The 17,088-nt window shown below is 44.8% G+C and overlaps 2 protein-coding genes across 3 annotated transcripts in view; both read right to left on the minus strand.

Moving 5' to 3' along the window:
* LOC139567601 (protein AF-17-like) overlaps window positions 1–11,937 on the minus strand; it is a 32,475-nt gene extending 20,538 nt beyond the window's left edge. The window contains exons 1-12 of one of the 2 annotated variants that reach the window (XR_011673439.1): window positions 11,483–11,937; window positions 10,106–10,185; window positions 9,862–9,916; window positions 9,394–9,503; window positions 7,267–7,370; window positions 7,086–7,179; window positions 6,604–6,723; window positions 6,313–6,399; window positions 5,740–5,890; window positions 4,658–5,506; window positions 3,818–3,984; window positions 1,089–1,209 (exon numbers count right to left, since the gene is read on the minus strand). Coding sequence is in view for 1 of the 2 variants with exons in the window: in XM_071388967.1 (XP_071245068.1) it covers window positions 1,089–1,209; window positions 3,818–3,984; window positions 4,658–5,506; window positions 5,740–5,890; window positions 6,313–6,399; window positions 6,604–6,723; window positions 7,086–7,179; window positions 7,267–7,370; window positions 9,394–9,503; window positions 9,862–9,916; window positions 10,106–10,185; window positions 11,483–11,591 (2,047 nt within the window). In the remaining variant the exon portion in view is untranslated. The remainder of the gene's footprint in view (window positions 1–1,088; window positions 1,210–3,817; window positions 3,985–4,657; window positions 5,507–5,739; window positions 5,891–6,312; window positions 6,400–6,603; window positions 6,724–7,085; window positions 7,180–7,266; window positions 7,371–9,393; window positions 9,504–9,861; window positions 9,917–10,105; window positions 10,186–11,482) is intronic. The other variant, XM_071388967.1, reaches the window with a different exon arrangement.
* Window positions 11,938–13,993: 2,056 nt separating this feature from the next.
* On the minus strand, window positions 13,994–15,241 carry LOC139541238 (lysozyme g-like). The gene is made up of 4 exons (XM_071345662.1): window positions 14,717–15,241; window positions 14,662–14,672; window positions 14,428–14,566; window positions 13,994–14,334 (listed from the first exon to the last, which is right to left on the minus strand). Exons 1-4 carry the CDS (start codon window positions 15,000–15,002, stop codon window positions 13,994–13,996), a joined length of 777 nt encoding a protein of 258 aa, XP_071201763.1. The 5' UTR covers window positions 15,003–15,241.
* Between the last annotated feature and the right edge of the window lie 1,847 nt (window positions 15,242–17,088).

Here is a 17,088-nt window from a genome sequence, read left to right on the forward strand (position 1 = left end):
TACCTCATATCTCAGAGATAATGCCTTGATTTTTTCTGCCTGGGAAGAAAACACTTCCATTTGCTCAACTTGCCATTGGCTCAACCATTGGTTCAACTTACCCCATGGCCATTGGCTCAACTTACCCCATGGTCATTGGCTCAACTTACTCCATGGTCATTGGCTCAACTTACCCCATGGCCAAGGCTCAACTTACTCCATGGTCATTGGCTCAACTTACTCCATGGTCATTGGCTCAACTTACCCCATGGTCATTGGCTCAACTTACCCCATGGCCATGGCTCAACTTACTCCATGGTCATTGGCTCAACTTACTCCATGGTCATTGGCTCAACTTACTCCATGGCCATGGCTCAACTTACTCCATGGTCATTGGCTCAACTTACTCCATGGCCATGGCTCAACTTACTCCATGGTCATTGGCTCAACTTACTCCATGGTCATTGGCTCAACTTACCCCATGGTCATTGGCTCAAATTACCTCATGGTCATTGGCTCAACCTACTCCATGGCCATGGCACAACTTACTCCTTGGTCATTGGCTCAACTTACCCCATGGTCATTGGCTCAAATTACCTCATGGTCATTGGCTCAACTTACTCCATGGCCATGGCTCAACTTACTCCATGGTCATTGGCTCAACTTACTCCATGGTCATTGGCTCAACTTACCCCAAGGCAAACATTTTGACTATATTATCCCACACAGGTACAAGGATGTACTTTCATGCTAGGTTTAGGACCTCATATTGAAGCTTATAGAGACCCCAACTGCTGTATAGAACAATCTGCAAATTATCTACCTTGGCTTAGAGACAAGCATCATGAAACCTCTAACACAATAAATTCATTTGACCTGGTGTTTTTTTTTACCTAACTTGCTTACCACTTTATCCATGTGATTTCTTCCGTCTCAGACTGAAATGAAGACCTCTTCCTAAATATTTGGTCAGATTATTAATTTTGTGTATGGTTTCCTAGAAACAAGGGTGGCTCAACTTACGCCTTTGTCTCAATTTACCCCACTCTCCCCTATGTAACTTCATAGCAAACATAAGTATCTCACTAACGACTGTGTGTGTGTGTTACCTTGAAGTGAGGTCTGGGCTTGGCTCAGTAGTGAGGGCAGTGTACTACGGGCAGTAGAAGGGATCCTGCTAAATGGCTGAGAGGAGCTGAGGCTGTAGGAGGAGCTGGAACATGGGTGCACCTACAAGGGTTTAACACACACAGAACAAAGTTAGGATCTCATTTACCTGGCAACTGAATACATGTGGGATACTATTTTAGTTGTAACATGATATCGTTGATAAGCTCAGTCAAATGGCACTATATGTTCCCTGCATAGTGCACTACTTTGACCAGAGCCCATAGTCAAAGTAGCGCACTACAGATGTAGGATCTTAATTTGATCACCTTGTGGCAGGAGAACTTTCCTGCAAAGCAGGACATTTTTAACTTGTAGTGTACTTGAAGTTTAAAACGGCGCATGAAGTTTGTAATTTCCACTTTGAAATTTCAGACTCCTTTACGAAAACATTTATCAACCCCTACAAAAGTGTCCATTAATTAAAATCCACATAATAATTAATATTTCCTGTTGCAGCAGGATTATTTTTCTGCTGTAGCAAACTGGCTCAAATAAAGATCATACATCTGTATATACAGTTGAAGTTGGAAGTTTACATACACTTAGGTTGGAGTCATTAAAACTCAATTATCAACCACTCCACAAATTTCTTGTTAAGAAACTAGAGTTTCTACTTTGTGCATGACACAATACATTTTTCCAACAATTGTTTACAGACAGATTATTTCACTTATAAGTCACTGTATCACAATTCCAGTGGGTCAGAAGTTTACATACACTAAGTTGACTGTGCCTTTAAACAGCTTGGAAAATTCCAGAAAATGATGTCATGGCATTAGAAGCTTCTGATAGGCTAACTGACATCATTTGAGTCAATTGAAGGTGTACCTGTGGATGTATTTCAAGGCCAACCTTTAAACTCAGTGCCTCTTTGCTTGACATCATGGGAAAATCAAAAGAAATCAGCCAAGACCTCAGAAAAAAATTGTAGACCTCCACAAGTCTGGTTCATCATTGGGAGCAATTTCCAAATCCTTGAAGGTACAATGTTCATCTGTACAAACAATAGTACGCAAGTTTAAACACCATGGGACCACGCAGCCGTCAGACGCGTTCTGTCTCCTAGAGATGAACGTACTTTGGTGCGAAAAGTGCAAATCAATCCCAGAACAACAGCAAAGGACTTTGTGAAGATGCTGGAGGAAACAGGTACAAAAGTATCTATATCCACAGTAAAACAAGTCCTATATCAACATAACCTGAAAGGCCGCTCAGCAAGGAAGAAGCCCCTGCTCCAAAACCGCCATAAAAAAGCCAGACTACGGTTTGCAACTGCACATGGGAGAAATGTCCTCTGGTCTGATGAAACAAAAATTGAACTGTTTGGCCATAATGACCATCGTTATGTTTGGAGGAAAAAGGGGGAGGCTTGCAAGCCAAAGAACACCATCCCAACCCGTGAAGCACAGGGGTGGCAGCATCATGTTGTGGGGGTGCTTTGCTGCAGGAGGGACTGGTGTACTTCACAAAATAGATGGCATCATGAGGGAGGAAAATTATGTGGATATATTGAAGCAACATCTCAAGACATCAGTCAGGAAGTTAAAGCTTGGTCGCAAATGGGTCTTCCAAATAGACAATGACCCCAAGCATACTTCCAAAGTTGTGGCAAAATGGCTTAAGGACAACAAAGTCAAGGTATTGGAGTGGCCATCACAAAGCCCTGACCTCAATCCTATAGAACATTGGGGGCAGAACTGAAAAAGCGTGTGCGAGCAAGGAGGCCTACAAACCTGACTCAGTTACACCAGTTCTGTCAGGAGGAATGGGCCAGAATTCACCCAACTTATTGTGGGAAGCTTGTGGAAGGCTACCTGAAACGTTTGACCCAAGTTAAACAATTTAAAGGCAATGCTACCAAATACTAAGTGAGTGTATGTAAACTTCTGACCCTCTGGGAATGTGATGAAAGAAATAAAGGCTGAAATAAATAATTCTCTCTACTATTATTCTGACATTTCACATTCTTAAAATAAAGTGGTGATCCTAACTGACCTAAGACAGGGAATTTTTACTTGGATTAAATGTCAGGAATTGTGAAAAACTGAGTTTAATTGTATTTGGCTAAGGTGTATGTAAACTTCCGACTTCAACTGTAGGTAATAGGGTGCCATTTGGGAAGCAGACTAAAGCTCTGCTACCTGACCTGAGCTCGACGGGCTCTGACATTATACATGGGGTTAGGGACGGGTGGGGCCTGTTTATTCATCAATAACTAGGGTACGGGCAGGGTTTGGGTATCACTAAATTGATCACAAAAATGTTGAAGCTGAGCCATTTGCTCGTGCTCTGCTGCGCAGTACAGTCATATCTGACTAAGATCACAACATGATGTCACAAGTGCTTCAACCTCATCAAATATAAGACCAATAAGAGTTTATATCACAAAAAAATGCTCTTTCATGTCTCTTCATTGAGCAGAGTAGCCCAAGCGGAGCCGTTGCTATGGCTACTCACAGACTCAGAGCCGCCATGAGCAGAGCAGGGAGCTCGTGACAGACAGAGAGGAGCAGCTAACGGAATGACTAACGCAGGAAGTCATTTCTGATTTCGGCCAGGGCCGGGCCTTAAATTTGGCAGAAGCAATCGGGCCTGGGTAGGGTAGGGCCTGAATGTCGCGGGTACGGGTAAGGCTCTAACGCAGACATGATGTTGATTTCTGGAGTACCTGGGTGTTGAGGGCAGAGTTGACTGGTTGAAGTGACAGCGTGGAGACGTGAGATGGCAGGAGTCCTGAAGAGAGAGCGGTGCTACATATGCCCCCGCCCAACGATAGAGGGGTGTTACAGACACCCCCACTCAAAGACAGAGGGTCCTTGTGACCGGTGTGGATTCCTAACCAAGAGAGTAATGTCAGACTTAATTCATAAATGCAATTCATTTATAGAACACACACATGCACATATGTACAGACACACACACACACACACACGCACACACACGCACACACGCACACACACGCACACACACAACAGCACACCTAAAAGTGTTGAGGTCATATCTTGTCAGAGTAGAGCAAAAGCAGGAAGTCAACCCAGCCATTGACACACATGCTCTCTCTGTTGACACAACACAAAACCACAATCTAACAAATCTCTTTACGACGCACAGATCACTAACTACCTAAGATTTACTACGTATGTGCAGTCTGCACTTCTAGTTCTGTTCAAAAAGTCATAAGCAAAAAGCTTTACACATACAAGGGTTCTTCCCTCTTATTTTTACTCAATCTGTTACACTTCTTCATCCTTTTCTTTCTCTGTCGTGCAAATATGTACAAGCTTAAATCTGGCCGCCATTTTCTAAATGAGGTATCTTGCTTCCTGAACATCTCGAAATACACATACTTATAATGTGTACATTCATCATCCACAGCCACAATACACAGAAATGCTGTATATTATTTTCACATGCAAGTGCACGCTTGCAGTTACTCGTGCACACACAGGAAGCTAGAGGGCTACCGCACAGAGAGTACGCCCACTCAGACAGATCTGGTGAGACTCACCGGAGCCGCGGCCTGTGGAGAAACTGACGCTAGAGGAAGTGGAGGAGGAGGGGAAGGAGGAGGAGGAGAGGGAGGAGGTGGGCAGGGTGGAGGAGTACGCTGTGTGGGGGAGGGTGGAGGAGCTGGGGAAGAGCGAGGAGAACGAGGTGGAGGAGGTTAGGGAAGGAGGTGGAGCAGGAGCCGTGTGGTGATGGTGCTGCCGGTACTCCTCCTCTCGCCTCTCCGTCCGCTCCCGGTTCTTGCTCCCCCGCGGGCGCCCCGGTCCATGCCGGCTCTTCTTGTTGCCACGGTGCCTCCTCTCCCGGTGTGTTGGCAGCGGTGGTGGGGGCGTGGCCTTGTCTTCCTCTACGTCGGCCTCCTCCAGTATAGGGGGCGTGGCTAGGTGCGGGGACTTGAGAAGCGACTTTGAAAGCTTGTAGTCCCCCGAGGAAGAGGAGGAGGAGATTTTGCGGAGCTTGCTGCTGCCGCCGCCTAGCCCACCCGAGGAGGAAGTGATGCGCATGATGGAGCCGAAGGTGGAGATTGTGACCTTGGTCTCAAAAGAGTTGGCCTCGCCCTCTGACCTCTCGTGACCCTGCGACGACCCTCCGTGAGGTCCGTCAACCGGGGTCAGGGCCGGGGGCTGCAGAGAGGCCTTGTTGTGATATTTACTATTGTCCAATTCCTCCTCCTCTTCTTCTTTCTCTTCTTCCTTTTCCTCCTCCTCTTCTTCGTCATCTTCCTCAGGCGCTGTCCGTCTGGTCCGCTCGTCGCGGTGCTCCTCGGCACCATGCTCGTCCGCTCCTCGGTCGGGGTCGCGCTCCAAACGAGAGGTAGAGGAGAACGGGAGGAAGTCTTGGGAGCCGCCACCTGGGAATACACACCGTAGTTATTCCTAAACACAACACAATAACCAGACAACACTATACGGTGCAGTTATACCTAAACCATTATAAAACACACGTTCAGACTAAACACAGTGAAGTTATACCAAAACAAAGAGCTCTGCACTGGAGAGTTGGTTATTCACAAACAGAACTGACTGAGAAGTTGTTGGACAAAAAATGGCTGGTTGGTTGGCCCATAAAGGATTAGCTTTGTACCAGTGTTGAAGGGACTGGAGGAGCAAGAGGAAGAGGAGCAGCTCTTGCCAATGCTTCCTGTCTTCTTAATGCGATGTCCCACCTGGCCGTGAGAGCTCAACCTCTTTGAATTCCCCTCGCTGTCCTTGTTGCTGTGGTGACCCGACGACAACTAAATCAACAACACAGAAAGGTCACAGGGGAAAGTGTGTCATTATGGATTGAGAAGGGGTTTGATGCCATAGATTAAAGCCATTTACGCTCGTTAGAAAATATTGTAATACGGTCCTGTTAGAGAGTTCAACCAAGGACCTCACCTGAATAAAACCATTTTCTCAAATGTATCAACTTAGCAATAAGCAATAGTTGAAACTATTTAGGAGCCCAAATGATTATACTAGAACAATGAAGGAAGACAGATAGGATGGGTGGAGGTGGGGAGACTAGAGAGAGAGAGAGAGAGAGAGAGAAAGAGACAGAGAGAAGAGAGAGAGAAGAGAGAGAGAGAGAAAGAGAGAGAAAGATGAGAGGTTAGAAAGAAAGAGACAGAGACTGAGGGCATTTTAGGAGTGTAAATATTGGGGTTGGCTTTACCTTGTCCATACTGCTGGACAGTGAGGACCCCAGACCATCAGATGACTTTTTATGCCGCTCCTTTTGCCTCATCTTGTCCTTGTGACTCTGAATGAAACCAAAGGGAAAAGCCACACAAAGCATTAGCCAAATGCACATTCAGTACACACACACACACACACACACACACACACACACACACACACACACACACACACACACACACACACACACACACACACACACACACACACACACACACACACACACACACACACACACACAATACACTCACAATACACACACACTCACCTTCCTGAGCCTGTGGTGGTGGGAGCCGTGTTTGTCCTGGGCGGGGGACGTGGAGCGCCCCCTGGAGTGGCCGAAGGAGCTGCGTTCTGTGTTCTCTCCACTGGAGCGCATCTTCCTCTGCTACAGGACCCCACAGAAGAGAGGCAGAGAGTCACACTGCTGCCAACCGTAACGGTCACAGGGGCAAGTACAGCTATAAGGGCAATAGCTAAACAGGCAATATCTAGAGCTACAGGGGCAACTAGGGGGAAGAAGCTATTTCTCCACGCCGGCTTGAAAAGCTATGTCTCCTTGCCTTCCTCAATGCAGTACGTGAATGGACGTTACAAATCCAAGAGGAAGTTGTAAGTCCTTTCCAAAGTCTTCTTATTACACTACACTCTTAGAAAACATTTCCATATTTCATTCCATTTTAATAAAGACGAATTGGAGATCTCCTAGAAAGTTGAAAACAGACTTGGATACATTTGCCAGTCTCTTACCATCTTGATGTAGTGGTGCTTGCAGTAGCCACAGTACTTGACGTTGTCAGCCTCAGGGCCCTCCTCCTCACACAGCAGGCCAGCCATCTGAGCACTGCACAGGGCCAGACAGTCAGACGGATGGGAGAGGACACACACACACACACACACACCTACACACACACACACACAGACCACTCACCAGGTGACGTGGAAGGCTTGTCGACAGCCCTGACGGTTGCACGTCATGCAGGCGCCACAAGCAGCCTTGCTCTCTCGCCCATGGTCCTCACAGATATAACACGTCTAGAGAGAGGGGAGGAGAAAGATGAACAAGGAGGATGACTGACCAGAACATATCTCCTCTTATCAACGTCAGATGTCATGTCCACCTGAAATCACTCGCAGATGTAACGGGCAGACTTCGCTATGGAAGGTAAATCAGGTCGTTCCATGAAATGAGTGCTTTTCGCATCCCTTTGATTTATTAAGTAGGAATTGTGCACAAATATTGCATTTCAAAAGCGTGTTATTTTACTGTAAATGAAGTGCCCTAATATAGACCACATGGAACATTCAATGCATCTGATTTTTAATATGAATAAAGACTTGCTAAAGTGCCAAAATTCAGCAGTATGACATGTCTCTCCGTGCATCCTCGGTGACTTGAAGTGGGTTAAAATGAAGATTAACTTAACCCCAACATTTCTGAGTGGGTCGAGCATAACACGTCAACCCTGTTATCCAGAGATAGACTAGAGATGTATTTTTATTTTATTTTTTAAAGTGAAGTAAGCATATAATTGCCCCTATCTGTTGCTGTGTACAAACTTTTATTCCCCATCACAAGGAGATTTATGTCTGACTTTAGATGAAGTCGTCGACCATGTTACTTTATTTGGCACCTAATAGACACTTACAATAGTATATTTATATATTTAACCTCTGGAGATGGGAAAAAGTGTTTTCTATTAAGTTGAACATGTGCTCTTTTTGACAGAATGATACAATTAAGTGAAATAAAAAGTTAGACTACTCAAAAGGTACCTAATTGGTGGAACGAGCCAAATCTAGATGTCTGTAGGTGTATCCCAAATGGCATCCTATTCCCTATAGAGCGCACTCACTACCTTTGACCAGGGCCCATAGGGCTAAAAAGTAGTGCACTATACTCTGGGCTCTGGTCAAAAGTAGTGCACGACATAGAGAATAGGGTTCCATTTGGGACACAGCCTGTGTGATACTGTTCAACTGTATGGGCCTCAACAGTGCCCAGAGTCCAACCCTAGCCTGTCATTGATAGCAGGCTGTTATGAAACATTCTGCCCCCTTCCACACCTCGCTCCCCCACGGCTATTACCCAGACAGAGACAGAGGGGGCTGCCTGCCTAGCAACAGGTGCTGGACAAAGGAACAGCGGGCTCCTTACCTTTCTTCTCTTCTACCCCTCCTCTCTCCTTGTGAGCCATAAGTATCATGGGCCAAAGGGAAACAGAGAAACGGTATCTGGAGCTACTGTAAAGGAGGGTGGGTGGTGGGCTTATTGAACCTTCACTCATTGCCTGTGTCCCAAATGGCGCCCTATTCTCTGTGTAGTAAAGCTACCTTTGACCAGGCGCCCATAGGGGATAGGGTGCTATTTGGGACACGGCCATTGTCCAGTCAAACGCTCTCTAAGAATGCAGGGCAGCAAATCCGGATGAATGGCTCGGACAATCCAGACCAGAGAGGTGCAAGCCATTTGCTGTAGCTGCCCCTGACACTGTAACATGAGACCACGACAAGACAAGCCCCCACTATTGTACGGCAGCAGGCGTCTACGTAGCTTCCCATTGACTCTAATAGAACTGTAATCCAATCATATAAAAGCTTTCGTTCCAAAAATCTTGTCTGGTGGGCATATGCTGTCTATAGATTTTTCCCACAGTAGCGATCACTCAAGACCATTAGGCCTAAAAGCATGCAGACTGTGGTGGGATACATGGCACATGACCGTCCAGATGCCAACTCTAAAAGAGATAACTTGCAGAGAGGCCTGAGGAAAAACTCTGGATGATCTCATGAAAGCTTTGCCTGTGCAAAAAAATATATTGTATACTAATGACTGCTTGCAAATCACAGAATCGGACAAAAATGCCCCCACACGTTTGTGTGGAATATTGAAGATAGGCACATAGATGGACAGCCATTTACTCTGGCTAAAGAAACAATATATCCAAATGGATTACATCTTCATAGGCCTATAAAACGCATCTTAAATGACGGTCAAAACATCCTTCACGAAAGACAAACAGGCGTATCAAAAGTTGACGTGAACAGTGAAGAATACCTTGATGTATCTGTCGTGAGGGACGTACTGTAGTACGATAGGCTCCATGGTGAGAACGTTGGCAAACTGCACCTCGGGAATATAGAGTGCACAAACCACATGGGCCCAGCCTGGAGAGAGAACAGCTCACATTAGTACACACACACACACACACACACACACGCGCGCACACACACACACACACACACACACACACACACACACACACACACACACACACACACACACACACACACACACACACACACACACACACACACACACACACACACACACACACACACACACACACACACACACACACACACACACACACACACACGCACGCACACCCTGACGTGCATACACACACATTAACACAAACACATCATATATTTGTAAGACAAGGGAAACGTGGAGGATGGCGGGATTGATGGAAAGTGGAGGATGAAGAATAAAAGGAAAGAAAGTCAGCCTCCAGTAGATTACCTCCACTGTCTGTCCTCTTGAGGGCGCCATCTTTGTGAGGGCACAGCTCACATCTCTGATGAGAAATGAGAGCACACCTCACAATAACCAACTACGCACAGTAGCTTCAATAGCACACTGTACTACCAGTGTTATTACTACAACAGGCAGGGGATTTGCTGTACATTGATAGACATGCAGTACATTACATTGATTTGAATGAGTATACGGATAATATGTTGATATACTGGACATATATACTCACCACTCTGGCAGCTCTTTCCTGAGACTCACATTTTCGACAGAACCACGGTCCAGTGGGCACCTGGACGATGCCATAGCACGCTGTGACACACACACACACACACACACACACACACACACACACACACACACACACACACACACACACACACACACACACACACATAAATAAAGACACAAATAGAGACATCTTTAGTCTACCACTCAAATGAATGAGACACAAACAAAGGAACAAAAACAGTTACCTAACTTATTAGTTATGTAATTAACTAACTTCTTGGTATACCTTCAACTTTTAATTAGTCTTTTTTTTACTGTTGAGAGCAAGCATCGAGTAAGTAAGTAGCCTTGCACGAGCCTTGGCTTGTACGAGGCGGAACGACTCATAGGAGAATGAGCCCGTCTCCTGTTTCTGTAGCGTGAAGCAGCTTGATGTACAAGTTCACCCCCCGGACAGGATGCTAGTCTATCACCGGGCTTTACCCCAAAAACTATCTCCTTAATGCCGAGTGCCAAGCAGAGATGCAGCAGGTCCCATTTCTACAGTCTTTGGTATGACTCGGGCGGGAATCAAACTCCCAACTTTTTCAGGACAGACACTCTTACCACAAGGCCACTGAATTGAGAGAAGGCATAGTCAGGGCATGAAGTTAAGTGTGACAATGATTTATAGATTTCTTGTCACAAATACTCTGAGATGATCCAAATATTGATAGGCTATTGATGTAGGTCACCTTTTTCAAATAGTGGTGGTGTTTTGAATGCAGCCATAGTGGTTTTACTTGGCAAGACAGGCTGATTTATAATAATCTGACATTAATAACAGCTTATAAACTCAGATCGTATTGTGTGTCAGCTACATACGATATTGTTATTGATGTCTCCTACATAACACAACAAATAAAAGCCATGGGGGATATACTGTGAAGGTGTGTACAACTGTACATATTTACACATTAAATCATAATTAATGGCTCTTATTCAAATCAATACTCATGGACATATTGAGTGGATACATTGTTGCATTGCTGAGATACAAAGATGTCAACAAAGAATGTGGATATATCGTTGAGGAAACAATTCATCCGCAAGGCCCGATAGGCCAGCAAGTCTGCTGCTCCAGTAGTAGCAAATGCTTCCTAACGGTGCGTAACTTTGTATCGAATAATAGCCATTCTACCAAAACCGCATTAGTCGGCGCCATAAGGGCTTGATGTAATTTTATATGTCTCCTCTCGCGCTCGCACCACGTCAACGCGTGTTAAAGGAAAACACCCCCTCCCACATAAACACAGACAGACCCGCACGCACGTAGGCACGCACCACCCCATCCTTCCCCCAATAGCGTAATTACATTGTAATATAGCAAGCTAGTTACCCTGGTGCACAGCGACGCTGCATCCGTGCCCATCACAGTATACAAGAGGATTTTCAGCCCAGCCTCGCTCATCGGAACACACGCAGCAACCTCCAACCATTTCCCGCATACTGTTCCCATACGGTATTTTATACGGTTTTGCGGCGACTTAAATCGCCAGTGTGTCAAGTAGTCCCTGACTTCAACGGTGTATCAAACATGGTAGTCGGTAGTCGTGCTACACTGCAATCAAGAATGACTTTCAGCGTGGGGTTCGGGTACAGCGAGTTTTCCGTGATGTCTTCCCGTCCCCCGTAGAACCGACGCAGTGCGCATGCCCACATCTGCAGAATAGTCTCACTGTGTGAAGATGACAATATTTCCATCCCTCGAAGTTGTATGTCCTCAGTTGTCCATGCTCAATGACAATATATATGCTCCCTTTCTACATTATAATGACAAAACAGCCCGATCTCCTGCTGTCGAAAAGCAATAATGACAGGTGTAGACTAAAGCATGCCTCTTCTCTTTGAACTGTGGATAAAAGCACTTTAAATGCATAGCGCCATCTTTAGGGATCAGAGAAAACACAAATGTCTAGGCCTACTAACCTAAATTGAATATCCAGACATAGTTTGAGGAAACTGTTAATATCATTCAGCAATATGTAGTCCAGGTCAACTACTTTGCCGATTTATTTAGAGACTTTATAACAACTATATCCAATATGTAGGCATATTAAAACGTATTATCATATTAATAGTCCATAAAACAGAATCAGATAACGTATGTTGTACTAGAGGCATTATAAAGTCTCATAATGATGGTTGCTTAATCAGAGGTCAATAAAATACAGTTGTAGGTTTATAATGCGTTTTATTAGGCACTTGTGTGATGTGTAATGTAAAGCATTGTTGTAAACCCTTAGACTGCAAAGCCTTACATGACTTATTACATGATCTTTCTCAGAAAGTGAAGGGAACTATAATGTTAGAGATTAATGCATAAACATGTGCAAAAAACAATACAATAATGTCTGTAATATCCTACAGATTACAACAGATTACAACTATTGTTTATGAGCATACAATTGCAATCCAAAGTTTTAATAGGAGATTATAGCAGAACTCAAAAACAGAAGATGTAATTCTCTTCCCTTGGAATGACAGACTGCCAGTCAACCTGTGAGACTTTAATAGCCATGCTTTTTGAAATATTGAGCTCTGGCTACAACATCATTGGAATAGTCAAGCCTTTTTCAAGGACAGCTTTTTTCCATCTACGTAACATTGCAAAAATCAGAAACTTTCTGTCCAAAAGTGATGCAGAAAAATTAATCCATGCTTTTGTCACTTCTAGGTTAGACTACTCCAATGCTCTACTTTCCGGCTACCTGGATAAAGCACTAAATAAACTTCAGTTAGTGCTGAACACGGCTGCTAGAATCTTGACTAGATTCTACATTTGATCGTATTACTCCAGTGCTAGCCTCTCTACACTGGCTTCCTGTTAAGGCAAGGGCTGATTTCAAGGTTTACTGCTAACCTACAAAGCATTACATGGGCTTGCTCCTACCTATCTTTGGTCCTGCCGTACATACCTACACGTACGCTACGGTCACAAGACGCAGGCCTCCTTATTGTCCCAATAATTTCTAAGCAAACAGCTGGAGGCAGGGCTTTCTCCTATAGAGCTCCATTTTTATGGAATGGTCTGCCTACCCATGTGAGAGACGCAGACTCGGTCTCAACCTTTAAGTCTTTATTGAAGACTCATCTCTTCAGTAGGTCCTATGATTGAGTGTAGTCTGGCCCAGGAGTGTGAAGGTGAACATAAAGGCACTGGAGCAACGAACCGCCCTTGCTGTCTCTGCCTGGCCGGTTCCTCTCTCCACTGGGATTCTCTGCCTCTAACCCTATTACAGGGGCTGAGTCACTGGCTTACTGGTGCTCTTCTATGCCGTTCCTAGGAGGGGTGCGTCACTTGAGTGGGTTGAGTCACTGACGTGATCTTCCTGTCTGGGTTGGCGCCCCCCCTTCGGTTGTGCCGTGGCAGAGATCTTTGTGGGCTATACTCGGCCTTGTCTCAGGATGGTAAGTTGGTGGTTGAAGATATCCCTCTAGTGGTGTGGGGGCTGTGCTTTGGCAAAGTGGGTGGGGTTATATCCTGCCTGTTTGGCCCTGTCCGGGGGTATCGTCGCATGGGGCCACAGTGTCTTCCGACCCCTCCTGTCTCAGCCTCCAGTATTTATGCTGCAGTAGTTTATGTGTCAGGGGGCAATAGTCAGTCTGTTATATCTGGACTATTTCTCCTGTCTTATCTGGTGTACTGTGTGAATTTAAGTATGTGCTCTCTCTCTCTCTCTCTCTCTCTCTCTCTCTCTCTCTCTCTCTCTCTCTCTCTCTCTCTCTCTCTCTCTCTCTCTCTCTCTCTCTCTCTCTCTCTCTCTCTCTCTCTCTCTCTCTCTCTCTCTCTCTCTCTCTCTCTCTCTCTCTCTCTCTCTCTCTCTCTCTCTCTCCCTGACCCTGTTGGTCATCTTTGAACATCTTGGCCATGTTCTGTTATAATCTCCATCCGGCACAGCCAGAAGAGGACTAGCCACCCCTCATAGCCTGGTTCCTCTCTAGGTTTCTTCCTAGAATCTGGCCTTTCTAGGGAGTTCTTCCTAGCCACCGTGCTTCTACACCTGCATTGCTTGCTGTTTGAGGTTTTAGGCTGGGTTTCTGTACAGCACTTTGAGATATCAGCTGATGTAAGAAGGGCTTTATAAATACATTTGATTTGATTTGAATAGTCCCCTCCAGTGGTTTTAGCGTCCACCTGCTCATATGAGGAGATGCTGCCAGGTCCCATATTGTAGGCTGCCAACGCCCCTGAAAAACACAAACACAATAGGTTAGTAGTTGCATACAGTACTACAACATGTATGATTCATCAGCTCAATCCAGAAGTGGGTCAGTAAATACCTTTCAGCTTCTGCTCCTTGGTCCAGTGAGGATATTTTTTCTCAACATCTGAATAGAAGCCAGCCAAAATCTGTGCGCCTTGTTCGATATGCTCCTGACTGTCCCATGCCCCCTGTGGACGGTGGCAGCGCTTGTCAACCTAGAAAAACTTAGACATGACCTCCTGGGAAGCAATTGCACAGTGGGTAAAAAAACATTTGAAATTAAACAACCAGATTACAATAATGGGTGTACAAATGACGTCTCTACAACCTGCATACAATCATGATTGTAATTATGTTATTTCAACCCCTGATCCAGAGTCTCACATTCATTCTCACGCAAATGTTTATATTACCTGTAGTAGCCCATGGACATTTGCATTGTCTCCTGAGCCATTGACCAGTCCTGTCCCACCCCTGGACTCTAGAGATGACACCACCGAGGACAGCTGGGTCCACTCCATACTTTTGCCCTGCATTGGTGATGCGGCCCTTGTACTTGTCCACGTAGGGGCGATCACGCTTTGCCATTTCATGAGATGCTGACACACCTTGAGAATTGATTGCAAAGAAGAATAAGAATGTTATTACCATTCTGTGTTTGCTTTTCTATGACATTGAATTATTAGATGAATGTGTGTGTGACATGGTTAAGGTCTTGCCCAGGAATAAGCTAAAAACGTGCTAATTAACAGCCAAGCCCCACCCATAATTGCAACAAGCTGCACCTTGAGACACACAGATAGACCTGGGCATTAATGAAGACATAACCATGTCACATATAGACTAGCAATATTGATTATTTATGTGTACTGAATTTATACATACAGTACCAGTCAAAAGTTTGGACACACCTTCTCATTCCAGGCTCTTTCTTTCTTTTTACTATTTTCTACATTGTAGAATAATAGTCAAGACATCAAAACTATGAAATAACACACATGGAATCATGTAGTAACCAACAAAAAAGTGTTAAACAAATATTTGAGATTCTTCAAATTAGCCACCGTTTGCCTTGGTGACAGCTTTGCACACTCTTGGCATTCTCTCAACCAGCTTCATGAGGTAGTCACCTGGAATGCGTTTAAATTAACAGGTGTGCCTTGTTAAAAGTTAATTTGTGGAATTTCTTTCCTTCTAAAATGAATGCGTTTGAGCCAATCAGTTGTGTTGTGACAAGGTAGGGGTGGTATACAGAAGACAGCCCTATTTGGTAAGGCAAGAACAGCTCAAATAACCAAAGAGAAATGACAGTCCATCACTACTTTAAGACATGAAGGTCAGTAAATCTGGAAAATATCAAGAACTTTTCAAGTTTCTTCAAGTGCAGTCGCAAAAACCATCAAGCGCTATAATGAAACTGGCTCTCATGAGGAACGCTACAGGAAAGGAAGACCCAGAGTTACCTCCGCTGCAGAGGATAAATTCATTAGAGTTAACTGCACCTCAGATTGCAGCGCAAATACATTTTTCACAGAGTTCAAGTAACAAACACATCTCAACATCAACTGTTCAAAGGAGACTGCGTGAATCAGGCCTTTATGGTCGAATTGCCACAAAGAAGCCACTACTAAAGACACCAATAAGAAGAAGAGACTGGCTTTGGCCAAGAAACACGAGCAATGGACATTAGACAGGTGGAAATCTGTCCTTTGGTCTGCTTAGTCCAAATTTGAGATTGTTGGCTCCAACCGCCGTGTCTTTGTGAGACGCAGAGTAGGTGAACGGATGATCTCTGCATGTGTGGTTCCCACCGTGAAGCATGGAGGAGGAGGTGTGCTGGTGTGGGGCTGCTTTGCTGGTGACACTGTCTGTGATTTCTTTAGAATTCAAGGCACACTTAACCAGCATGGCTACCACACAATTCTGCAGTGATACACCATCCCATCTGGTTTGCTCTTAGTGGGACTATCATTTGTTTTTCAACAGGACAATAACCCAAAACACACCTCCAGGCTGTATAAGGGCTACTTGACCAAGGAGAGTGATGAGTGCTGCCTCAGATTATTATATATATTTTTTAAATTCAACCTTTATTTAACTAGGCAAGTCAGTTAAGAACAAATTCTTATTTACAATGACGGCCTACACCGGCCAAACCCGGACGACGCTGGGACAATTATGCGCCGCCCTATGGGACTCCCAATCACAGCCGGCTGTGATACAGCCTAGATTCGAACCAGGGTGTCTGTACTGACGCCTCTAGCACTGAGATGCAGTGCCTTAGACCGCTGCGTCACTCGGGAGATTACCTGGCCTCCACAATCACCCGACCTCAATCCAATTGAAATGGTTTGGGATGAGTTGGACAGCAGAGTGAAGGAAAAGCAGCCAACAAGTGCTCAGCATTTGTGCGAACTCCTTCCAGACTGTTGGAAAAGCATTCCTCATGAAGCTGGTTGAGAGAATGCCAAGAGTGTGCAAAGCTGTCATCAAGGAAAAGGGTGGCTACTTTGGAGAATATCAAATATCAAATATATTTTGATTTGTTTAACACTTTTTTTGTGTTATTTCATAGTTTTGATGTCTTCGCTATTATTCTACAATGTAGAAAATAGTAAAAATAAAGAAAAACTCTTGAATGGGTAGGTGTGTCCAAACTTTTGACTGGTATTGTATATATAACAGTTGTCAGAAACCACATCCCACTGGAACCTTTCCCGTCAGCATTTGCTGTTGC

Source organism: Salvelinus alpinus, chromosome 2 (assembly GCF_045679555.1).
Source record: "Salvelinus alpinus chromosome 2, SLU_Salpinus.1, whole genome shotgun sequence".
Classification (NCBI taxonomy): domain Eukaryota; kingdom Metazoa; phylum Chordata; class Actinopteri; order Salmoniformes; family Salmonidae; genus Salvelinus; species Salvelinus alpinus.

What these genes read in the sequence shown, in the direction of transcription:
- LOC139541238 (XM_071345662.1), bottom strand. Translation starts at nt 15,002, where the DNA reads ATGGTAATAACATTCTTATTCTTCTTTGCAATCAATTCTCAAGGTGTG. An exon ending in CAAGGAGCAGAAGCTGAAAG is followed by an intron (nt 14,335 to 14,427) that starts GTATTTACTGAC and finishes TGTGTTTTTCAG; the next exon opens with GGGCGTTGGCAGCCTACAAT.